This window comes from Delphinus delphis, chromosome 5, assembly GCF_949987515.2.
Source record: "Delphinus delphis chromosome 5, mDelDel1.2, whole genome shotgun sequence".
NCBI classification, from domain to species: Eukaryota; Metazoa; Chordata; class Mammalia; order Artiodactyla; family Delphinidae; genus Delphinus; species Delphinus delphis.
Genome location: NC_082687.1, coordinates 63760406 through 63784091, shown reverse-complemented (window position 1 = coordinate 63784091; position 23686 = coordinate 63760406). Strand labels below are relative to the sequence as shown.

At 36.8% G+C, this 23686-nt stretch overlaps 1 protein-coding gene across 1 annotated transcript in view; it reads left to right on the top strand.

Moving 5' to 3' along the window:
* Positions 1-23686, top strand: part of SPMAP2L (sperm microtubule associated protein 2 like) — a 58214-nt gene that overhangs the window by 14050 nt on the left and 20478 nt on the right. The window contains exons 2-5 of the mRNA XM_060011739.1: positions 2640-2670; positions 13539-13604; positions 15726-15854; positions 19217-19354. Coding sequence (XP_059867722.1) covers positions 2640-2670; positions 13539-13604; positions 15726-15854; positions 19217-19354 — 364 coding nt within the window. The remainder of the gene's footprint in view (positions 1-2639; positions 2671-13538; positions 13605-15725; positions 15855-19216; positions 19355-23686) is intronic.

The following is a 23686-nucleotide window of genomic DNA, read 5'->3' as shown; positions in this document are numbered from 1 at the left end:
ACAACCTTTTGTGGTACATGACCGTGAGAAAACTAAGGTATGGAGAGCTTTAGTAAATTTGCCCAAGATCAGAGGTTGGAGCCAGGATTTGGTTCTAGGCAGTCTGATTCCAGAGCCAGTGGTCCTATCCATTAAACAATATTATAGTATTCCCTAAAACTGTTTGCTTCAAAAAATACCAGTGCTTGTCCCACCCCCTGAGGTTGTGACTTAACTGGGCTGGGACCCAAAATTTTTAAAAGATTTCCAGGTGATTCTAATGTGCAGACAAGTTTGGAAACCATTGTAATACTGCTTTGCTTGGGACATAGCTGACACAATGGCCACCTGAGAGCTATTCCTTCCTGCCAGTTGATGAGATAACATCAAAAATGTGTTTCTAAAATGAAGCATGAAAGCTCTACCTGTGGGAGAAATTATAGCATGAAAGGGCAAAAGGAAATAGCATAATTCATTCGTATTACCAGCATTTGTAGAAGTTATTTTAGGATTAACTCAGTGTTATATTGACTCTGACTTGTGTATATAAAGCTGGAAACCAAGCTTGGTGATGCATCAAAATCCACAAAACAAGTGCTGTATCTTTCATGAGGGACAGCATGACTGTGTACAAGGGCATTTTTGTAGACTACTCTCCCCTCTTCCTTACGTCTGAGTCAGTTTAGCCTTAAAAGGAGACTAATAGAAAATAGCCGAACTCAAAATTTTCATTTACTTTTTTTTTTGTTTTTTTTTTAAGGTCATAGCCTATCTCCTAGTGGGCTGTAAACTCCTTGTAAAGAGAAACCGACTGTATCTTATAAATTTTGTTCTCTCAACTTTGGCACCAGGCTGCACATACTAGAAACCCAATCAATACCTGAGTGCTGTGTTTCCTACAGTGCTCCTACATTGATGCACTAAAGTTGTAACTAATAATTCTACCATTCATCTACTGTCTGCATCTATTATATGCAGGGTGTTTTACATACATGTCACTAATCTTTACACACACCTACCCATTATCCTCCTATCTGAGGAGAGGAAACTGAGTCTCAGAGAAGTTAAGGAATTTGCCCAAGATTGTACAGCTGAGTAAGTAACGAAACTGGGGTTTGAGCCATGTCTGTCTGATGCCAGAGCACACCCACTTTCCTTTACCCCAAACACTCCAGAGGGTGGACTCCCAGACGTGATTAAAAACTCCCAAGGAGAAACTGTCTGGAACAATTTGTCATAATGAGGCCTATTATAATAGGCCTTTGGATAATTTGGCCTGTATGATCGCCTATATTTTCCCATAGTAAAAAAAAAACTTCTAAACATAATTTTTTTTTTTTAAAGATTTAATTTTATTTATTTTTGGCTGCGCTGGGTCTTCGTTTCTGTGTGCGGGCTTTATCTAGTTACGGCAAGTGGGGGCTACTCTTCACTGCTGTGCGCGGGCTTCTGGCTTCTCTTGTTGCAGAGCACGGGCTCTAGGCGCACAGGCTTCAGTAGTTGTGACACACGGGCTCAGTAGTTGTGGCTCACGGGCTCTAGAGTGCAGGCTCAGTAGTTGTGGCACATGGGCTTAGTTGCTCCACGGCATGTGGGATCTTCCCGGACCAGGGATCAAACCCATGTCCACTGTGCCACCAGGGAAGTTGCTCTAAACATGAATTTTAATTTGCTTCCATTTTGTCTGTTTTGAATAGTTCAGGTGTATCCAGCTTTCTACTGTTAAAGATACCACCATTAACATTTTTGTGCATAAATCTTTGCCCACAGTTGGAATTATTTCTTTAGGGTACATGTTTAGAAGTAGAATTGGATTAAGGAGTATAAGCATTGCTGACTCATACTACCAAATTATTTTTCACAAAGTGTACTGATTTAAATATCCACCAGCAGCATGCAAGTACTCATTTCATCTTACCCCTCCAGCATTGTTTTTTTTTTTTTTTTGCTGCTCCTTGTGGCCTGTAGGATCTTAGTTCCCTGATCAGGGATTGAACCTGAACCTGTGCCCCCTGCAGTGGAAGCACAAAGTCTTAACCACTGGACCACCAGGGAAGTCCCTGCATTGTTATCCTTTGTAAAAAAATTTTGCTCATTTGATAGTTTTTAAAAATCTCATTTTTTATTTGCATTGTTTTGATTACAAGCAAGTTTGAACTTTTTCTTATGATTATTAGCCCTTTGTGTTTCCATAGATGAATTCCTCTTCTTTGTCCATTTAACTTTTGACACCTTCCTTAGTGTTTTCCTTATTCATCTATCCTTTTATACTCTTCAGTTATTAAGACTATAAAGCCTTTATCATTTTACCAAATATTTCTCCAAGTTTTTATTCTGTTTTATTTTTTGACACACAGAAGTTTTGTTTTAAATATTTTAATCTGTATGTTTCCTCTATCTTCTGTCACCTTTAATGCAGATTAAAATCCAGTGATTAAGTAGGTATTCTCTTATTTTTGCTCTAATTCAATTTTTTTTTAATTTAATCTTTGATTTACCTGTGGTTTACTCTGATAAAGTAGTGTGATATATTTAATTTGGTCTTTCCCCTAAATAGTTACTTTTCCTAGCTCCTTTGTTTATTGATTTGTAATGGCTATTTTTATCATATATTTGATTCTTACTGAATCTAATTTTTGCTTTTACTTTTCTTTTTGCAGATCCTAGTCCCTGTGACTTTGTAAGGAAATGGTAAGACTACAGATATAGTACCATTTTCCCAGACTTTACTAGCTGAATGGGGCACTCGATCTGGGGCATTTGAGGTGAAAGCCTGTCTTGGGGGTTTTGAGAAGATTCCTATGCTTTCCCTTTGTCATAAGGCCCTTTTCTCATGGTAATTCCTGTGGGAAAAAGGAAAGAAGAGAGGTGAAGTGATTAAAATGAAGATTTAGGAGAACTCTTCTTATATTCACTCAGTGCTTACTTGTTTGCTCAATGCTATGTGTGTCACATAATAGGGCTGAACCTTTAAGGGACTTGGGATTCTGCACTGACAATCTCATGTCATAGATTTTGTGAAGCTCCAAGTTAATGTATCCCAGTCTCCTCTTGCCTCTAATTCAAATTCAGTAGTTAATGAAATTTCAAGAAAGTGACCTCTATGAAAAAAAAATGTGTGTATGTGTGTACATACAGTGTATAAACTAGATGCCTCCTGAAAATAGATGCTTACTCTTGGTTTGGCTAAGATATACTTAGAAGAGGTAACAGAATAGAATCATTAAAGAGAAAATACCAAGGGTTCATATCAATGGCTCATATAGATGAGAAGTAAATAATATCAGATTTTATTTTATTTTTTTGCGTTACGTGGGCCTCTCACTGTTGTGGCCTCTCCCGTTGCGGAGCACAGGCTCCGGACGCGCAGGCTCAGCGGCCATGGCTCACGGGCCCAGCCGCTCCACGGCATGTGGGATCTTCCCAGAATGGGGCACGAACCCGTGTCCCCTGCATCAGCAGGCGGACTCTCGACCACTGTGCCACCAGGGAAGCCCAAGAGAGTGTTTTTAAAATGTCTTTGTTTTTACTGTTATACTACTTGTTGCTTTTGTTTTATTGCTTAATTTGGTTTGATTCTGTGAGAAAATTGTTCTATCTCCATTTTCTATCCCTGTCCCAGTCCTCTCAAACAATCTTGTTAAACAAATGTGCTGTACCTGATTGTTATAAAAGAAAATATTTTCTGAATATAAGCAAAATAGTCAAGTGTAAAAGAGCATTTTGACTGACAGAGAGAATTATTTGATTCAAACCTGAAATCATTTCCATAATTGTTGCTATATAAACATATATTTATTGCTCTGCACCTAAGGTAAGGATTTCCAAAACTTTTTTAGCTGTTGTCAAACTATAGGAGACTAATTATCAATGAAGACATGGAACAGCAAGGGAATCCTTATTAAAAAAAAAATTTGCCTTCAAGAGTTAAAATCCTTCGACCACATTTTCTTGTTTCTGCACAGGATCACGACTAGACATTGTGAGGTAATATAATACCTGAGAGAGAAGGGAAGCCTGCCTTAAGATGAAGAGATGTAGGTTGCAGATGTAGCTATGGTGACATAATACGCAATAAGTGAATGAAAAGGAGAGATATTAATCAGACCTCCACATAGGATTAGCAGATGTTAATGAGATAATTTCCAATAGAAGTAACAATCCAATTTATGTATCTATAGGAATAAACGAGGAAACTGTCAACTGTCTTGTGTAAAATGGTACATTAAAAGAATATTGTTTAGCTGATGAAGAAAAGGTAGGGAGGGAAATCTTGGCTTGGAGGTGATGATGGGAGCCAGAAGCTGACTTGCTTGCAAAGATTAATATATAATAAAATGTTCTGTCTGCACTAAGGCTTGCTGTTTTCCTCTACCAAGCCACCTCCCCTGGAGTTGGCTCAGGCTGTCTCAGCAGGGCTCAAACAGTACCTGCATGTCAAAACCATTGTTTTATTGAGTAAGGGTGTAGTTTTTTGGGGTTTTTTTTCCTTCTGGCAATGGACAGTGTCTTCATTGTTTCCTGACAGTAACATGTCTTAGGGATTGCATTGTATCAATTACATAGCAGATCTCAAACTTTCACCACGAAAGGATCTTTTGGTTATCTCAATCCACCACCACGATTTCATGTTTGGAAATATTTTTTGTTGTTATTGTTCATTATATTTGTTAACTTTAAAAAAAATTAAGGACATGCAAAAGTACTAAACAGAGTCTTCTATCCGCCTGAAGTAATGTATGGAGTTGATATAGTTCAGAAACAAATTTGGTGTTTTGGGGAGCCTCAACAGCCTGTTAGTGGGTGGTGTCAGATTCCATTTGATTTTCTGAGATGTTCTGAAGGTTGTGGACTCCCATTATTGTCTTCACAGATCTCCTAAGGTTTGGGGAACTTTAGACTGGGAACCCTTGAGGTAAGCATCAGAGTAGTCCTGAGGGACAAAATGCAGATAAGGTTAGTTGCAATAGGAAAGGGGGTAGTTAGAAGAGTCCAGAATATGACACTGGGGGAAAAGGGTGTAGAAGCGGTATACTGTTCTTACTGCCTTCAAACCTGTATTTTACCTAGCAAACTCTTTGAGTGATAACACAGTTTAAACAATCTTAAATGTATTACTTTATCTGGTTTACTGATGGTTCCATGATTTTCCCTTATAAGATGCTTAAACTCAGTTTATATTTTAAACAATTAAATACCAATTCAATTCAATTCAATTAGCATTTACTGAGCATTTACTATTATACATGCAAGGTATCATACTAGGTGCTGTGAATGAGAAAGGAAAAAGGAACTAACATTTATTGAGTACTCACTCCATGGTTAGAATGTGCTAGGTACATAACCCTCCAAGATGGATATAGTTATTTTTATTTACAAATGAGGCTAACTGCACTGGCCTCCTGTTATTTTTCAGACATATAGGCATGCTTCTGCCCCAGGGTGTTTGCACTTGCTATCACTGCTTCAATGGGATGATCTTTTCTTGAAAAGTTTATATACCTTATCCTTGTTCAAATATAAGCTGATCAGTGATGCCTTCTTTGACCACCCTATTTAAAATTGCAACCCCGTTCCCCTCTACATACTCCTCATCCCCTTACTGACTTTATTTTTCTTTGTAGCTCTTATTGACATCTTATATACTGTGTATTTATTTTTTCATTATTGTCTTTCCGCCCTGACTTGAGGGCAAAGATTTTGTCTGTTTTGTTCCCCTATATACTCTCAGTCCTAGAACACTACTTGTTACATAGTAAGTGCTCAATAAATATTTGTTGAACAGATGAATGAAAGCTGAGAGAATTAAGTAACTTGCTCCGGGATAAGAAAATAGCACTTCATTTAAAAATAAGAAAACACAGAATATCCATTGTTGGTACTGGAATAATAATCTCTTACGTGAGAAAAATGGTTGGATCAAACGTTCCATGTTTCTAAGATTGAGTGCTGCCACCATCACACTGGCCTCAGGGGAAATGTTCCATTGTTAATACTGTGGCCTGGGTGCGTGCCTAGAATCCTGACTTGCATTTCTCTGCTAGCACAGCTAAGGCAAGGCATTAAGGGGCAAATAAGTCATTACTAAAGGCTGAGGGACAACAAAAGTTGTTGAATTAAACAGAGAGTAACATGGAAATAGATAAACTGATTGAAAGATTTCAGCTTGATCTTCAGGATTGATGGCCCAGTTTTGTGACTGTACAACCTCGGGAGTTCCTGTTAATCCCCCCTTGCCTCCTCCCACTTTTTAAAAGGAGCTTCATGATGCATCAATCACCATTTAATTAGGAAGACTTCATGTAAGGGTTTGCCCGAATCCTACCTGACACCAGGCAGGGCCAGAGCTTATTTTAACATAAAGAGTTTAGAGCCTATTAGAGAGCTCAGGCAAGTGTTAGGGAGAATGCTTTTCCTCTCACCTGCCTTTTTGTACATAGAAGCACTTTCCTTGAGTATTTCTGGCCTCTTTCCTTATCCCATAATTAGACCCCCCAGGGGGTAGAAGTGACATTTGTTTGATGGGATTGGGAGAGAGAACTGGTCACTTCTGGGTCCTCTCTCTCTGGGACCTGCTTATCTACACTGAATGATCTTTGTGATCTGCTTTCTGTCACATAGCAAACTTAGCCTCTGAAGGGGGAGGCTTGCAGCCTTGGGGGACAAGTTCAATACAGGGATGTCAGGGATCTGCAGGACTCTCTTCAATATCATCTTATCAATAACAGAGGAAGTATTTTTTTTCTACTTGTCTGACTTCTGTGCCTATTTTTCAGTTAGTTACTAATTGTGGTAGGCAAAAAGCGTTGTTATTTATTGGGTCCTTCAAACTCCAAGCAAGTACATAAATAATTATAACATGAGCTATAGTAAAATATGTGGTGTATTAGTCTGCATAGGATAGGCAATGCTGCAGTAACAAACAAGGTACAAAACTCTCAATGACTAGATGCAATAAAAGTGTATTTACCCCTCATGTCACGATCCAGTGTGAGTTAGCTGGCTGTGCTGTACAGAATATGTAGTTTCTAGGGTCACTGCAACAGGAAAAGAGAGAGGGAGGAGGAGGACACTAGTTCTCTCTCTTTTATAAAAAAATTTTTATTGAAGTATAGTTGATTTACAATGTTGTGTTAGTTTCTGCTGTATAGCAAAGTGAATCACTTATACATATACACATATCAACTCTTTTTTTTTTTAAGATTCTTTCCCCATATAGGTCATTACAGAGTATTGAGTAGAGTTCCCTGTGCTATACAGTAGGTTCTTATTAGTTATCTATTTTATATATAGTAGTGTATATATGTCAATCCCAGTCTCCCAATTTATCCCTCCCCATCCCCCCCGCCAGGAAACTAGTTCTTAAGTGCATTGCCCTGGAGTGATACCCAACACTTCTGCTGAACGTAGACATAAGTGGTCACATGGCTTCAAACAACCGCAAAGGAGGCTGGGAAATGTAAAGGATCACATGGATACTTGGGGAGCACAAACTGTGTCTGCTATCAGTGGATTCAGAATAGTCAGGGAAGGTCCAAGGGAGCAGAGTAGGGCAGAACAGGGGATGAGCAGTACCCAGAGTATATTTTGCCTGTTTCATAGTTTTCTCAAAGCCAGATATTCTGTCTGAAATTTATCTATACAGTCTCTTCAGAATCCAATGCCATCAAGCCATTTACAAAATTACTTAAATTACTTAATATGAAAATTGTGGGAGTTTGCCATTAAGTGTGCATTTTACCTGGGTTCTTCTGGAGGCAATATGCTCTTGGTTATATTGTATATATATATTATCTTTGTTTTATTATGTACTGTATTTTTAATGATTTTAGAAGTGAGTATTTTGGGTCCACAATATTTTTGAATACTTTGCACTTTTTAGCACTCTTCAAATCACATAAAATAGAGCATGTGGAAAGGAGGGCCTCTGGAGTGTGGAGTTGCGGACTTTGGAGAAGCTGCTGGCCTCACTGAATGATGGAACAACCTACTGAAGGCACAGTTGAAGCAGCAGCTCAGATATAATTCTTTTTGAGGATGGTGCCTACAGACTCTAGGACAAAGTATCTACTTTGAATCAAATAAATTGATGTGGTTCTGTGGCCCAATAAGAAGAATACAGTGGTGACCAGGCCCTCCCATCAGGAAACTTGCTCAAGCCTCTTAGATAGCCTCATCCACCAGAGAACAGACAGCAGAAGTAAGAAGAACTACAATCCTGCAGCCTGTGGAACAAAAACCACATTCACAGAGAGATAGACAAGATAAAAAGGCAGATGGCTATGTACCAGATGAAGGAACAAGATAAAACCCCAGAAAAACAACTAAATGAAGTGGAGATAGGCAACCTTCCAGAAAAAGAATTCAGAATAATGATAGTGAAGATGATCCAGGACCTCAGAAAAAGAATGGAGGCAAAGATCGAGAAGATGCAAGAAATGTTTAACAAAGACCTAGAAGAATTAAAGAACAAACAGAGATGAACAATACAATAACTGAAATGAAAAATACACTAGAAGGAATCCATAGCAGGATAACAGAGGCAGAAGAATGGATAAGTGACCTGGAAGACAGAATGGTGGAATTCACTGCCGTGGAACAGAATAAAGAAAAAAGAATGAAAAGAAATGAAGACAGCCTAGGAGACCTCTGGGACAACATTAAACGTAACAACATTCACATGATAGGGGTCCCAGAAGGAGAAGCGAGAGAAAAAAGACACAAGAAAATATTTGAAGAGAGTATAGTAGAAAACGTCCCTAACATGGGAAAGGAAATAGCCACCCAAGTCCAGGAAGCACAGTGAGTCTGATACAGGATAAAGCCAAGGAGAAACACGCCAAGACACATAGTAATCAAAATGGCAAAAATTAAAGACATTATTGAAAGCAGCAAGGGAAAAACGACAAATAACATACAAGGGAACTCCCATAAGGTTAACAACTGGTTTCTCAGCAGAAACTCTACAAGCCAGAAGGGAGTGGCATGACATATTTAAAGTGATGAAAGGGAAGAACCTACACCCAAGATTACCCAACAAGGATCTCATTCAGATTGGAGGGAGAAATCAAAAGCTTTACAGACAAGCAAAAGCTAAGAGAATTCAGCACCACCAAACCAGCTGTACAACAAATGCTAAAGGAACTTCTGTAAGTGAGAAACACAAGAGAAGAAAAGGACCTACAAAAACAAATGCAAAACAATTTAAAAAATGGTAACAGGAACATACATATCAATAATTACCTTAAACATAAACGGATTAAATGCTCCAACCAAAAGACACAGGCTCACTGAATGGATACAAAAACAAGACTCATATATGCTGTCTACAAGAGACCCACTTCAGACCTAGGGACACATACAGACTGAAAGTGAGGGGATGGAAAAAGATATTCCATGCAAATGGAAATCAAAAGAAAGCTGGAGTAGCAATACTCATATCAGATAAAATAGACTTTAAAATAAAGAATGTTACAAGAGACAAGGAAGGACACCACGTAATCATCAAGGGATCAACCCAAGAAGAAGATATAACAATTATAAATATATATGCACCCAACATAGGACCACCACAATACATAAGGCAACTGCTAACAGCTATAAAAGAGGATATAGACAGTAACACAGTATAGTGGGGGACTTTAACACCTCACTTACACCAATGAACAGATCATCCAAACAGAAATACTAAGGAAACAGAAGCTTTAAATGACACAATAGACCAGATAGATTTAATTGGTATTTATAGGACATTCCATCCAAAAACAGCAGATTACACTTTCTTCTTAAGTGCGCATGGAACATTCTCCAGGATAGATCACATCTTGGGTCACAAATCAAGCCTCAGTAAATTTAAGAAAATTGAAATCATATCAAGCATCTTTTCTGACCACAACGCTATGAGATTAGAAATGAATTACAGGGAAAAAAACGTAAAAAACACAAACACGTGGAGGCTAAGCAATACGTTACCAAATAACCAAGAGATCACTGAAGAAATCAAAGAGGAAGTAAAAAAATACCTAGAGACAAATTACAATGAAAACACGATGATCCAAAACCTGTGCGATGCAGCAAAAGCAGTTGTAAGAGGGAAGTTTATAGCTATACAAGCCTACCTCAAGAAACAAGAAAAATCTCAAATAAACAATCTAACCTTACACCTAAAGGAACTAGAGAAAGAACACACAAAACCCAAAGTTAGTAGAATGAAAGAAATCATAAAGATCAGAGGAGAAATAAATGAAATAGAAACAAAGAAAACAATAGCAAAGATCAATAAAATTAAAAATGGGTTCTTTGAGAAGATAAACAAAATTGATAAACCTTTAGCCAGACTGATCAAGAAGAACGAGAGGACTCAAATCAATAAAATTAGAAATGAAAAAGGAGAAGTTACAACAGACACCACAGAAATACAAAGCATCCTAAGAGACTCTTACAAGCAACTCTATGCCAATAAAATGGACAACCTGGAAGAAATGGACAAATTCTTAGAAAGGTATAATCTTCCAAGACTGAACCAGGAAGAAATAGAAAATATGAACAGACCAATCACAAGCAATGAAATTGAAACTGTGATTAAAAATCTTCCAACAAACAAAAGTCCAGGACCAGATGGCTTCACAGGTGAATTCTATCAAACATTTAGAGAAGAGCTAACACCCATCCTTCTCAAACTCTTCCAAAAATTGCAGAGGAAGGAAAATTCCCAATCTCATTCTATGAAGCCACCATCAGCCTGATACCAACACCAGACACGGATACTACAAGAAAAGAAAATTACAGACCAATATCACTGATGCAAAAAACAGAATATGGATGCAAAAATCCTCAACAAAATACTAGCAAACAGAATCCAACAACACATTAAAAGGATCATACACCATGATCAAGTGGGATTTATCCCAGGGATGCAAGGATTCTTCAATATACGCAAATCAATCAATGTGATACACCATATTAACAAATTGAAGGAGAAAAACCATATGGTCATCTCAATAGATGCAGAAAAAGCTTTTGACAAAATTCAACACCCATTTATGATAAAAACTCTCCAGAAAGTGGGCATAGAGGGAACCTACCTCAACATAATAAAGGCCATATACGACTAACCCACAGCAAACATCATTCTCAATGGTGAAAAACTGAAAGCATTTCCTCTAAGATCAGAACAAGACAAGGATGTCCACTCTCACCACTATTATTCAACATAGTTTTGGAAGTCCTAGCCACAGCAATCAGAGAAGAAAAAGAAATAAAAGTAATACAAATTGGAAAACAAGAAGTAAACCTGTCACCGTTTGCAGATGACATGATACTATACATAGCGAATGGTAAAGATGCCACCAGAAAACTACTAGAGCTAATCAATGAATTTGGTAAAGTTGCAGGGTACAAAATTAATGCACAGAAATCTCTTGCATTCCCATACACTAATGATGAAAAATCTGAAAGGGATATGAAGGAAACACTCCCATTTACCACTGCAACAAAAAGAATAAAATACCTAGGAATAAACCTACCTAGGGAGACAAAAGACCTGTATGCAGAAAACTATAAGACACTGCTGAAAGAAATTAAAGGTGATACAAACAGATGGAGAGATATACCATGTTCTTGGATTGGAGCAATCAATATTGTGAAAATGACTGTACTGCCCAAAGCAATCTACAGATTCACTGCAATCTCTATGAAATTACCAATGGCATTTTTTACAGAACTGGAACAAAAAAATCTTAAAATTTTTATGGAGACACAAAAGACCCCAAATAGTCAAAGCAGTCTTGAGGGAAAAAAACGGAGCTGGAGGAATCAGACTCCCTGACTTCAGACTATACTACAAAGCTACAGTAATCAAGACAATATGGTACTGGCACAAAAACAGAGATATAGATCAATGGAACAGGATAGAAAGCCCAGAGATAAACCCATGCACCTGTGGTCAACTAATCTATGATAAAGGAGGCAAGGATATACAATGGAGAAAAGACAGTCTCTTCAATAAGTGGTGGTGGGAAAACTGGACAGCTACATGTAGAAGAATGAAATTAGAACACTCCCAAACACCATACACAAAAGTAAACTCAAAATGGATTAGAGATCTAATTGTAAGCTTGGACACTGTAAAACTCTTAAAGGAAAACATAGGAAGAATACTGGGTTTTTTGTTTTTGTTTTTTTTTTTTTTGCGGTACACAGGCCTCTCACTGTTGTGGCCTCTCCCGTTGCAAAGCACAGGCTCCGGACACGCAGGCTTGGCAGCCATGGCTCACGGGCCCAACCACTCCACAGCATATGGGATCCTCCCAGACCGGGGCACAAACCCATGTCCTCTGCATTGGCAGGCAGACTCTTAACCACTGCACCACCAGGGAAGCCCAGGAAGAACACTCTTTGATGTAAATCATAGCAAGATCTTTTTTTGATCCACCTTCTAGAGTAATGGAAATAAAAATAAACAAATGGGACCTACTGAAACTTAAAAGCTTTTGCACAGCAAAGGAAACTACAACCAAGATGAAAAGACAACCCTCAGAATGGCAGAAAATATTTGCAAATGAATCAACAGACAAAGAATTAATCTCGAAAATATATAAACAGCTCATGCAGCTCAATATTAAAAAAAAAAACAACCCAATCCCAAAATGGGCAGAAGAACTAGATAGACATTTCTCCAAAGAAGACACACAGATGGCCAAGAAGCACATGAAAAGCTGTTCAACATCACTAATTTTAGAGAAATGCAAATCAAAACTACAATGAGGTATTACCTCACACCAGTCAGAATGGGCATCATCAGAAAATCTACAAACAAATGCTGGAGAGGGTGTGGAGAAAAGGGAACCCTCTTACACTGTTGGTGGGAATGTAAATTTATACAGCCACTATGGAGGACAATATGGAGGATCCTTAAAAAACTAAAAATAGAATTACCATATGACCCAGCAATCTCACTACTGGGCATATACCCAGAGAAAGCCATGATTCAAAAAGAGTCATGCACCACAATGTTCATTGCAACACTATTTACAATAGCCAGGTCATGGAAGCAACCTAAATGCCCATCGACAGATGAATGGATAAAGAAGAGGTGGTACATACATACAATGGAATATTACTCAGCCATAAAAAGGAACAAAATTGGGTCATTTTTAGAGACTTGAATGAATCTAGAGAGTGTCATTCAGAGTGAAGTACAAAAGAGAAAAACAAATGTCGTATATTAACGCATATATGTGGAACCTAGAAAAATGGTACAGATGAACTGATTTGCAGGGCAGAAATTGAGACACAGATGCAGAGAACAAACTTATGGACACCAAAGGGGGAAAGTGGCATTGATATTGGGATTGATATATATATACACTAATATGTATAAAATGGATAACTAATAAGAACCTGCTACATAAAAAAAAAAAGAAAATTAAAAAAAATCACATTAAATAAGACATTGGTTTTTCTTTCTTCCTCTAATGAGATTTGTTTGAGTAGGAGTCATCTAATGTAATCATATTTGTTAAACATTCTCTTTGAATTAATCAGCTGGTATTTGTTAGTTCTTTTTCTAGGAAGAGAATTCAAGATCTTTCTAGGCCTAAGAAACAATGGGGAGCCCCAGATAGGTAAGGCAATATTATGTAGTCTTGTGTGTGATGATGTATTCCTTACATTAAGTAGGTATTATTCTTACCTGTCCACTAACTGGATCCACTGAATCAATATTTTCACCTCAGTTGAGTCAACACATAGAAGGCAAATCCTAGGTCATTGATTCTCAAATTTGACTGCACACTGGAATCACCTGGAAAATTTTAAAACTGACTGATGCTTGAGTCCTGTTCCCAGAAATCCTGACTCATTTGGCCTAGGGTGCAGCATAGACTTCAGGAGTGTTAAAAGCTCCCCAGATGATTCCAATACGCTGATGGCTAGTGAAAACACAGAGAGAAAAGCTCCCCAGATGATTCCAACCGCTGTCCCAGGGCATTATTCCACACTCATGTGAAACACTTGTGTCTATCCTCCAAGTTCAACTTTGTTGCTTCTAACAGCTGGTCCTGCTGTCTCTAAGCCCCTGCCTAGAGCATATCTGTGTTCTAGATTTCCAGCAGGCTGGACCCACTGTCTTTCCACTTTTGGTCACAGGACTCCCCCTTTTCTTTTTTGGCTCCCGAGTGAAGCCTGATTTTTTTTTTCTTTTTTCTGATCTCCTATTGCTTTTTTATTTTTTTAATTAATAGATTTTATTTTTTAAAGTAGTTTTAGATTTACAGAAAAACTCAACAGAAGTACAGAGAAAGTTTCTATATTACCACCCACTAGTTTCCCCTGTTATTAACATTATTATCTTGCATTAATGTGATACACTTGTTACAATTAATGAATGAATATTGACACATTATTATTCACAAAAGTCTGTAGTTTACATTAGGGTTCACTTTTTGTGTTGTACAGTTCTATGGGTCTTGACAAATGCATAATGTCATATATTCATTACTACATTATTATACAGAATAGTTTCAGTGCCCTAAAAATTACCTGTGCTCCACTTATAGATCCCTTCCCTCTCTCCCTCTTCTTCAGACCCCTGGTGACCACTGATCTTTTAACTATATCTATAGTTTTACATTTTCCAGATTGCCATATAATGTTGGAATTGTACAATGTGTAAATTTTTCAGACAGGCTTCTTTCACTTAGAAATATGCATTTAGGGTTCCTCCATGGCTTTCATTTCAGCAGCAATTTCTTTTCAGCATTGAGTAATATTCTGTAGTCTGGATGTACCATAGTTTATCTGTTCACCTACTGAAGGACATGTTGGTTGGTTCTGATTTTTGGCAGTTTTGAATAAAGTTGCTATAAATATTCATATGCAGGTTTTGTGTAGATACAAGTTTTCACCTCATTTGGGTAAATACCTAGGAGTGCAATTACTGGATCATATGGTAAGAATATGATCTTAGCTTTGTCGGAAACTACGAAACTGTCTTCCAGAGTGTCTGCACCATTCCCACCAGCAATGAATGAAAGTTCCTGTTGCTCCACAGTGTCATCAGTGGTTTATATTTTAGCCCTTCTAATAGGTGTGTAGTGCTATCTTATTATTTTAATTTGCAATTCCGTAATGACATGATGATGAGCGTATTACATATGCTTATTTGCCATCTGTATATTGTCTTTTGTAAAGTGTCTATTCAGATCTTTTGCCCACTGATCAGGTTGTTTTCTTATTGTTGAATTTTAAGAGTTCTTTGTATATTTTGAATACCAGTATTTTATCAGATGATATAGACTGAATGTTTATGTCCCCTTAAAATTTATATGTTGAAATCCCAACCCCCAGTGTGATGGTATTTGGAGGTGGGGCCTTTGGGAGTTGATTGGGTCTGACCACCTGGTACAGTGCTTTACCCAAACTGGGAGCACAGTGTAGATAAGTGGCATGCCCATTTTTTGCTGACCTGACTATAAATTACAGTGTTAACTACATGTTGGCAGAAATAGAACTATCTCTAATAGGTTCATTTTTGGTCAGCATCTTTTAAGACAGTAGATACAACAGTCTTGTTCTTACTTCCATAAGTAGTTTATTCAGCTTCTGATGTCTGGAAACTGTAAAATTTTGTAATAGAGATAGTTCTTGAAGTGAAGTAAAATTAGTAGAGAAGACATCAAGAGCCTTTTCTAAGATGCCAATTAGCAGTGAATTTCTTACCATTATATTTTTCTGCTTTTTAACAGAAAACTGTTTTGGGGAAATCAAGATCCTATTCGCCCTGTTTCCCGGAATGCTTTGAAGGCTCAACTGACCAAAAGACTTGAGAACCTTGCCCAGCCTAAGGAAGTCTCCCACGAATATGTACCTAACAGGTTAGTATTTGTGTGTTATCAGGAACACAAATTTATTGGGGATTAGGGATTCTATATCTGTTTCCAATCTGATGCTACAGTAAAACTTTTCCAGAGCAACATCTAATATTTAGCTGTTGCAGACTTGTATTATATTTTATAGTGTCTTGGCTTATCACAAGTTTGATTTTTTAATAAAATAAGGTAGTATGCAAGGATATGTACCATATATAACACTGTTGTGGGTGAACTTATTTGTGCATGAAACTGTGAATTTTGTATACCACCCATGGGCATGGTTACCATAAGTTAATTAGGGCATCTAAAGGTAATAATGTTAAGACTTTTGACGCCCATTGCAAATTTGTTTTTGGTGCATGTTTGTTGAATGACTGGACTTTCTGCTGGTTGACTCTTTGAGGAAAGATGGTGAGGTGTAGGAAGGTGGGTACAGGCAGTGAGGGAGTTTAAAGTAAAGAAAAAAGTGAAGATGCTATTATTTATCTGAAATTTGGTTTCCATGATAATTGAGGTAGCCATTTCTCTCCTCTTTCAATATACAACTTTAGTCAAAAGTCAGCAAACTTTTTCTGGAAGGGGCCAGATATAAAGTTGGCCATTAAATATCTGCACCAACTACTCAACTCTGGGAAAGCAGGTACAGACATATGTAAACCGAGAATGCCTGTGTTCCAATAAAATTTTAGAATTTTTGCATCTGTGTTCATGAGGGATATTGGTCTGTAGTTTTCTTGTAATATCTTTGTTTTTTGTAATGTCTTTGTTTATGGCAATGCTGTCCTCATAGAATCAATCGGAAAATGTATAGAATTGGTATTTATTACTTCTTCTCTGTGGGCTCCAATTACACATTAGGCTGCTTGGATTTGTCCTACAGCTCATTGAATCTGTTCTCTTTCCCTCTCTTTCTGTTTTATTTCTCTCTGTGTTTCCACTAGCCATTTTCTCTGTAGTATATAATATACTATGAATCCTATCCAGGGTAATTTTTATTTCATGTGTCATAGTTTTTATCACTAGAAGTTCAATTTGGGTATTTTTTATATCTTATCTCTACTTGCTCAATTTTTTAATCTCCTTGCCTACTAATTCTATACTATGTCATTTGTGGGTCTGTTTCTAGGGATTGATTTTTCTCATTATTGGTAATAATTTGCTGCTTTTATATGTTTGCTGCTTTTTTTATATGTGGGAAATGCTTATGCTATAATATTAAGTGAAAAAAATTAAATAGAAAACTGTATTATGATATGATCCTCTTTTTATTTTTAATAATGTTTATTCATCAAACATGTCATGATCTTTACCATCTCAAGACCTTATTCATATTTCTCCCTCTGCCTGCAATGCTTACAAGACTTTCTGGTCCTTAGGTCTCAGCATAGGTCTCAGCTTTTCAGAGGGACTTTCCTGACTGCTTTTCTCCACATAACATTCCACCTCCTCACAAACCTACTCGGAAAGCCTCTATCTCTGTTGCATAGCCAGTGCCCTTCATAGCACTTATCACAACTATCTACCGAATTTTTGCTATTCTCCTCCCAACATAGAGAAGAAGCTCCAAGAAAGTAGTGATTTTGTGTCTGTCTTACTTTCTGCTCTCTCCTTAGTGCCTAACAGTGCCTGGTGCTCAATAAGTATTGAGTGTATGAGTCAGGAAATATTTTTCCAAAGTATTGTTGTCTCTGAATGGCAGGATAATATATGCTTTTTGTTTTTCTCTCTTAAACTTTTCTTGCTCTTACAAAGTTTCTATAATGAATATTTATCTCTTTTACAATGAGAAAAATGCAGAGTACTCTATATTAAAATAATATTTGAGTACCTGCTACATTGATGGAATGGTGAGACTTGGGTGTGTAAATGACTACAAGACAGGAGAAGCACCTAAAGGCAGCAGCTGTACATTCTATTAATATAGAGTATCTATAAGCAGAAAAGATATGTACACATGAAACTTAGAATTAATATACAAGTTAGTTAATAAAATTTTATTTGAATAGTGCTTTGTAACTTAATTAACTGACTTATATTCTCTTATTTAATCTTCATAACCACCATAAGATGTATTATTTTCTCCATCTTCTAGAATGCTCATGTACTTCTGGTTGTTGGCAGAGTAAGGCATAAGTATTATGGTTTGGTGTTAGCCACTCCCACCTCAGAGAATGTTGAATAATTGAGTTATGTCTCTGGTGTCCTCCCATCTTTCTTCTTCTTCTTTTTTTTGTTTGTTTGTTTTATTTGCTTCTTGGACTTCTACCCTTTGCCCTACTCTCCAAGAGCATCTTTCTTTTGTGCTGCTCACTCCTTCCTTCCACCCACTGTGCCCTCCTTTCTTGGGTCTGATCTCTTCCAAATGCCCCCCTGTTCAAAATCACCTCTTCCTTCTCTGTCTCCAATTCCCAAACTGAACTCCCAGTTCCTGCAAAAGGCAAATCCCAGGTAAGTGCTGGAGGTTCTCTGCCTGTCAGAGCTTGGCTGTGTATGTGGGTGGCAGTGGCTGAGTCAGCTCTGTCAGGCAGTAGAGCCAGGGCTGCATAGTCTCAAGCCCCTTAAAAGCAGATGTGTGATGGTATAGATGGGTCTCAAGTCTGAGTGGTCAAAAGCAAGGGAAATACAGGCTTAAACCCAGACCAAGGCTTATATTAGCAACCAGCAGACAGAAGCCTGGGCAGATGAACGCAGAGCCGTATCTATGAATGTCCTAAAGGAGCAGAGGTCCTTTGGAAAATAATAGAAGCAGGAGTGGGACTACGATCTAAATTAACGCCAGGTTAAAGTAGTCAATATCACTTCTTTTTCCACTAATGATAATATTTTGATAAAGGAAAGATTGAAGGGCAGGAGTGATAAGAAGAACAATATTATTATCTTAAATAAAATCTTAATAAACAGAGCCTGATAATGATTAAATAATCTACAAACCATGATCAAGTAGCATTTATTCCTAAGCTCAGAGGTCTTTAACATAAAGAAAAGCATCATGTAATTTATCCTATTAACTAAAAATTTAGTAAAAATATTTAAATTGTCTATATAGATGCTAAAGAAAATATTTTATTTAAAAAGCAGCAAATTTTCTCTTCATCAGGGTAATTTTTGGTCTATTTAGAAAATGAACTTCATTTATTACAGAAAATTGTCTGTTTTAGAATAGGATATTAGAAGACAGCTGAAAACTTGATGGCTTATAACTGTTTCTAATTTCTCCCTATGTAGAAAATAGCTCAGCAGCGAAGGGATAAACTGTCATACCCACTCCCCTAGACCTGGGGGATGGGGGTCAGTGTTGGAAATTACTATGGTAATTTGAATTCATGTCTGTTTCGTTCACTTCTTTTCTCTTTTACAACTTGCAGGGTTCAGTATTATTACAGCTGCGGTAGAGAGTCTGTAATCTGGGAGATCCCTTCTCCTGCACTACTTGGCCAACCTTCCAAAAGGATCCAGAAGCTGGCACAGCCCAACAGATTCAAGAAAGGGTATCTAATAAATAGGTAAAGTACCTTGAGAATCTCCATAAATTCTCATCTAATTTGGTGAATGTCACAATATTGTTGTTCTAATTTTAGTGTCTGCAATTTCATAAAATAGAAGTCCACTTGTGTTTCAAAGCATCAGGGTGAAAAATCAAATATTTGCAGCAATTGTGGGTAATCAGAAGATCATCATCAATAATTACATTTGACTCAAATTGTAGTGAAGCGAAAATTCACACTAAACTTACCACTGTCAGACAATTTAAAAATATGCAAATGAAACATTACAGGTTTTTTCAATTCATGTTCTCTTACGCCTCTGTGACTGCAAATGCTCTTCCTTCTGCTTTAAATTCTGAAATTCTCCTTGTCTTTAAAAGACAGATTAGGAAATTCCCTGGTGGTCCACTGGTTAGGACTTCATGCTCTCACTGCTGAGGGCCTGGGTTCAATCCCTGCTGGGGGAACTAAAATGCCATAAGCCATGCAGCATGGCCAAAGAAAAAAAGAGCTTAGGTGTTACTTTCCACATGGGAGTTAAGATTGTGATAAGGTTATTGGAAAACATGTTAGGTTGCATTAGTGGAATATGTACACTGTACACGTTCCACCAAGTGTGGAGTGTGATAGTACTACTGTACACTACTTTAATCAGAACACATTACATATGTGTGTCCACTTACGGATGTTATACCTGAAGAAACTGATAATAAATTTGAGGCTATTCAGAGGTGACGAATGAGATGTTGATTCTTCTGGAAGCTATGTTATATGAACAATAGTTAAGAGAAATAATATGTTTAGCTTAGAGAAGACACCTAAGTAGCAGTGATAGCTATGTTTCAAGGGTCAGCATCTGAAAGAGGAAAGGGAAGTCAAAGTAAAATTACTTAGAACTAGAAGTAGAACAAGGAATTTACAGAGCAGCTGATGTCAGCTAAGTGTAGAAAAATATTTCTGGTAGCTATGCAGTAATGGAGGCGTTTATTTGGAAAGGTTAACTGCCAACTCCACCCAAATCCCTGAAAATGTTCAAGCACAAACTGGAATGATGACTATACATGGATTTTAGAAAAGATTCCTGTATTCAGGCATAGGTTGAACTGGACAACTTGAGTCTTTTTCCATCATAGAATCCAGCAAAAGTGGCTCAATTCCTCCACAAAATTTGCTTATTTGTCAGTTTATTAAATAAAATCTGTTAAGTTAGTTAAAATATGCATGTAAATCTGGTAAAGATCTGTATCTATAAACTAGAAGAATACTTTAATTATCTGTTACCAATTTTTGAGACATCTGAGATTGACATTTCATATAAGTGAAACCCCCTTGAGTGCTAAAACATCCTGTATTTTTAGAAGTTTGTTTCCCTGCTTTCCTAAGGAGATTCTTTTGATACTGAACATACATGTAACCTTTTTCCATTGGCTTGAGATATTTATTATGAATATCAACTATCACATAATGATTTAATTTGATAAACCTCTCAGAAAGTGTTTAAGTATGAAGCACATTGCTTAGGCTAAGTGGTCTGACCTCTTTAGATTATGATATTCACTTTTCATAGTTTTCCTGTCATTTCTCTTTTTATTGGGAGAATAGTCTCTAAGTAGCCTCTTTTCTGATCTTTTGTGCTCTGGAAACAGATAACCAAGCTTGTTCAGAATTGTATGAGGGGGAAAATGCAAGTGCTTAATGAAGACACACAGGGTTGTCCAATAAATGTACTACATGAGCCTGGACTTTGTGACATATATTTTAGCTGATTCACTAGAGGGCTCAACAGTAGATTTGAGCAGTCAGGAGAAAGAATCAGCAAACTTAAAGATAGATCAGTGAAGATGATCAAGTCTGAGGAACAGAAAGAAAAAAGAATAAAATAAAATAAACAAAGCCTCAAAGCCCTGTAAGACAGCATCAAGGGTATTAACATATTGATAATGGGAATTTCATAAAGAGAGTAGAGAGATAAAGGGGCAGAAGGAATATTTAAAGAAACAATGGCCAAAAGCTTCCCAGCTTAGATGAAAAACAACCTTCACATCCAGGTAACTCAACAAACTCCAAGTGTGATATACTCAAAAAGATCTACAACCTGACGCATCATAATCAAACTGTCCACCATCAAAGACAAAGAGAGAATCTTGAAAGCAGCAAGAGAAGTGACTCATCATATGCAAAGGATCTGCAATAAGATTAACAGGTGACCTCTCATCAGAAACCATAGAGGCCAGAAGGCAGTGGCATGACATATTTAAAGCACTGAAAGAAAAATACTGTCAGCCAAGAATACTCTAGCTAACAAAATTATCCTTCAAAAATAAAAGAAATTAAGACATTTCCAGTTAAACAAAAACTGAGAAAATTCATCACAGCAGACCTGCTTTACAGTAAATACTAAAGGGAGTCCTTCAGGCTAAAATGAAAGGACACTAGACAATAACTTGAATCCACATGAAATAAAGAAATAAAATTGAGTTAACTACATAGGTAAATATAAAAGATAGTATACATGTATTTTTCTGTTTGTAACCCTTTTATTCTCCTACATAAGGACAGCTGCATAGGACTTCCCTGGCAGTCCAGTGGTTAAGACTCCATGCTCCCAATGCAGGGGGTGCAGGTTCAATCCCCGATCAGGGAATGAATATCCCACATGCCGCGTGGCATGGGCAAAAAAAAAAAAAAGACAACTGCATAAAGCAATAATTATAAATCTGTGTTGATGGACATACAATGTATTAAAAAACAGCCCAAAGAGGGGAGGGAATGGAGTGATATTAATCTGAATTAGATTGTTATAAGTTAAGATATACAGGGTAACAACTAAGAAAATAATTTTTAAAATATAGTAAAAGAAATAACAAGGAACTTAAAGGGTACACTAGAAAATATCTAACATGGAAGAAGGGAGGAATGGAGGAATAGAGGAATAAAAAGATGTAACATGTGAAAAACAAAAGCAAAATGGCAAGCATAAATTCCATGTTATGAGTAATTGCATTAAATGCAAATGAACTGTCCAATCAAAAGGCAGGGATTGACAGAATGGATTAAAAGAACGTACTCAGTAGTATGCTCTCTATAAGACACATACTTTAGATTCAAAGAAATATATAAGCTGAAAGGAAAAGGACGAAAAAAGATATACTATGAAAACTAACTGAAGTGAGTGGATATACTCATATTGGACGATTAGACTTTAAGACAAAGAAGGACATTTTATAGTAATGAAATGGTCAATCCATTAGAGAACTATAACAATTATAAACATATATATACCTAACAACAAGAACCCAAAATAGATGAAGCAAAACCTGGTAGAATTGAAAAGAGAAATAGATAATTCAACAAGTTCAGTTTTTCAATACTGTACTTTCAATAATAGAAAGAATAACAAGCAGAAGATCAACAAGGAAATAGAAGGCTTGAACAATACTATAAACCAAAAATATCTAATTGACATTTATAGGACACTATACCCAACAATAGCAGAACACACATTCTTCTCAAGTGCACATGGAATATTCTCTAGGATAGATCATGTATTAGGTCATAAAACAAATGTCAATAAATTTATAAGAATTGAATTCATACAAAATCTGTTCTCTGACCACAATGATGAAATTAGGAACCAACAGCAGAAGAAAAAATTTAAATATGTGTAATTAAATACACTCCTAAACAAACAATGGGTCAAAGAATAACTCACTTTGATATTAATAAAATGAAAACAGTATACCAAAACTTATGAGATACAGCTAAGGTAGTGATTAGTGGGAAATTTTAGCTGAAGATACCTACATAAAAAATAAAAAAGATTGCAAATTGTAACCTAATCTTCCATCTTAAGAGATTACAAATGGAAAAGCAAACTAATTCAAACAAGCAGAAAGAAGGAAATTATAAAGATTAGTGTGGAAATGAATAGAAACCAGAAAGACAGAGAAAATCAACAAAACTGAAAGTTGGCTCTTTGAAAAGATCAACAAAACAAACCTTTGGCTAGACTTATCAAGACAACAAGACAGAAGGCTCAAATTACTAAAATCATGAAAGAAAGAAGGGACCTTTCTAAGGAATCATTTGCAAAAGAAGGGTTGCAAATTGATCTTATATAGAGAAAAAAGTATTATAAGGGATTACTATGAGCAATTGTAAGGCCAACAGATTAGATAACGTAAACGAAATGGACAAATTCCTAGAAAGACAAACCACTGAAACTGACTGAATAATAGAAAATCTCACCAGACCCATAACAAATAAAGAGATTTAATTAATACTTTTTAAAAACTTCCTATGAACAGCTCAGGAACAGATGCCTTCATTGATGAATTCAATGATATGCTT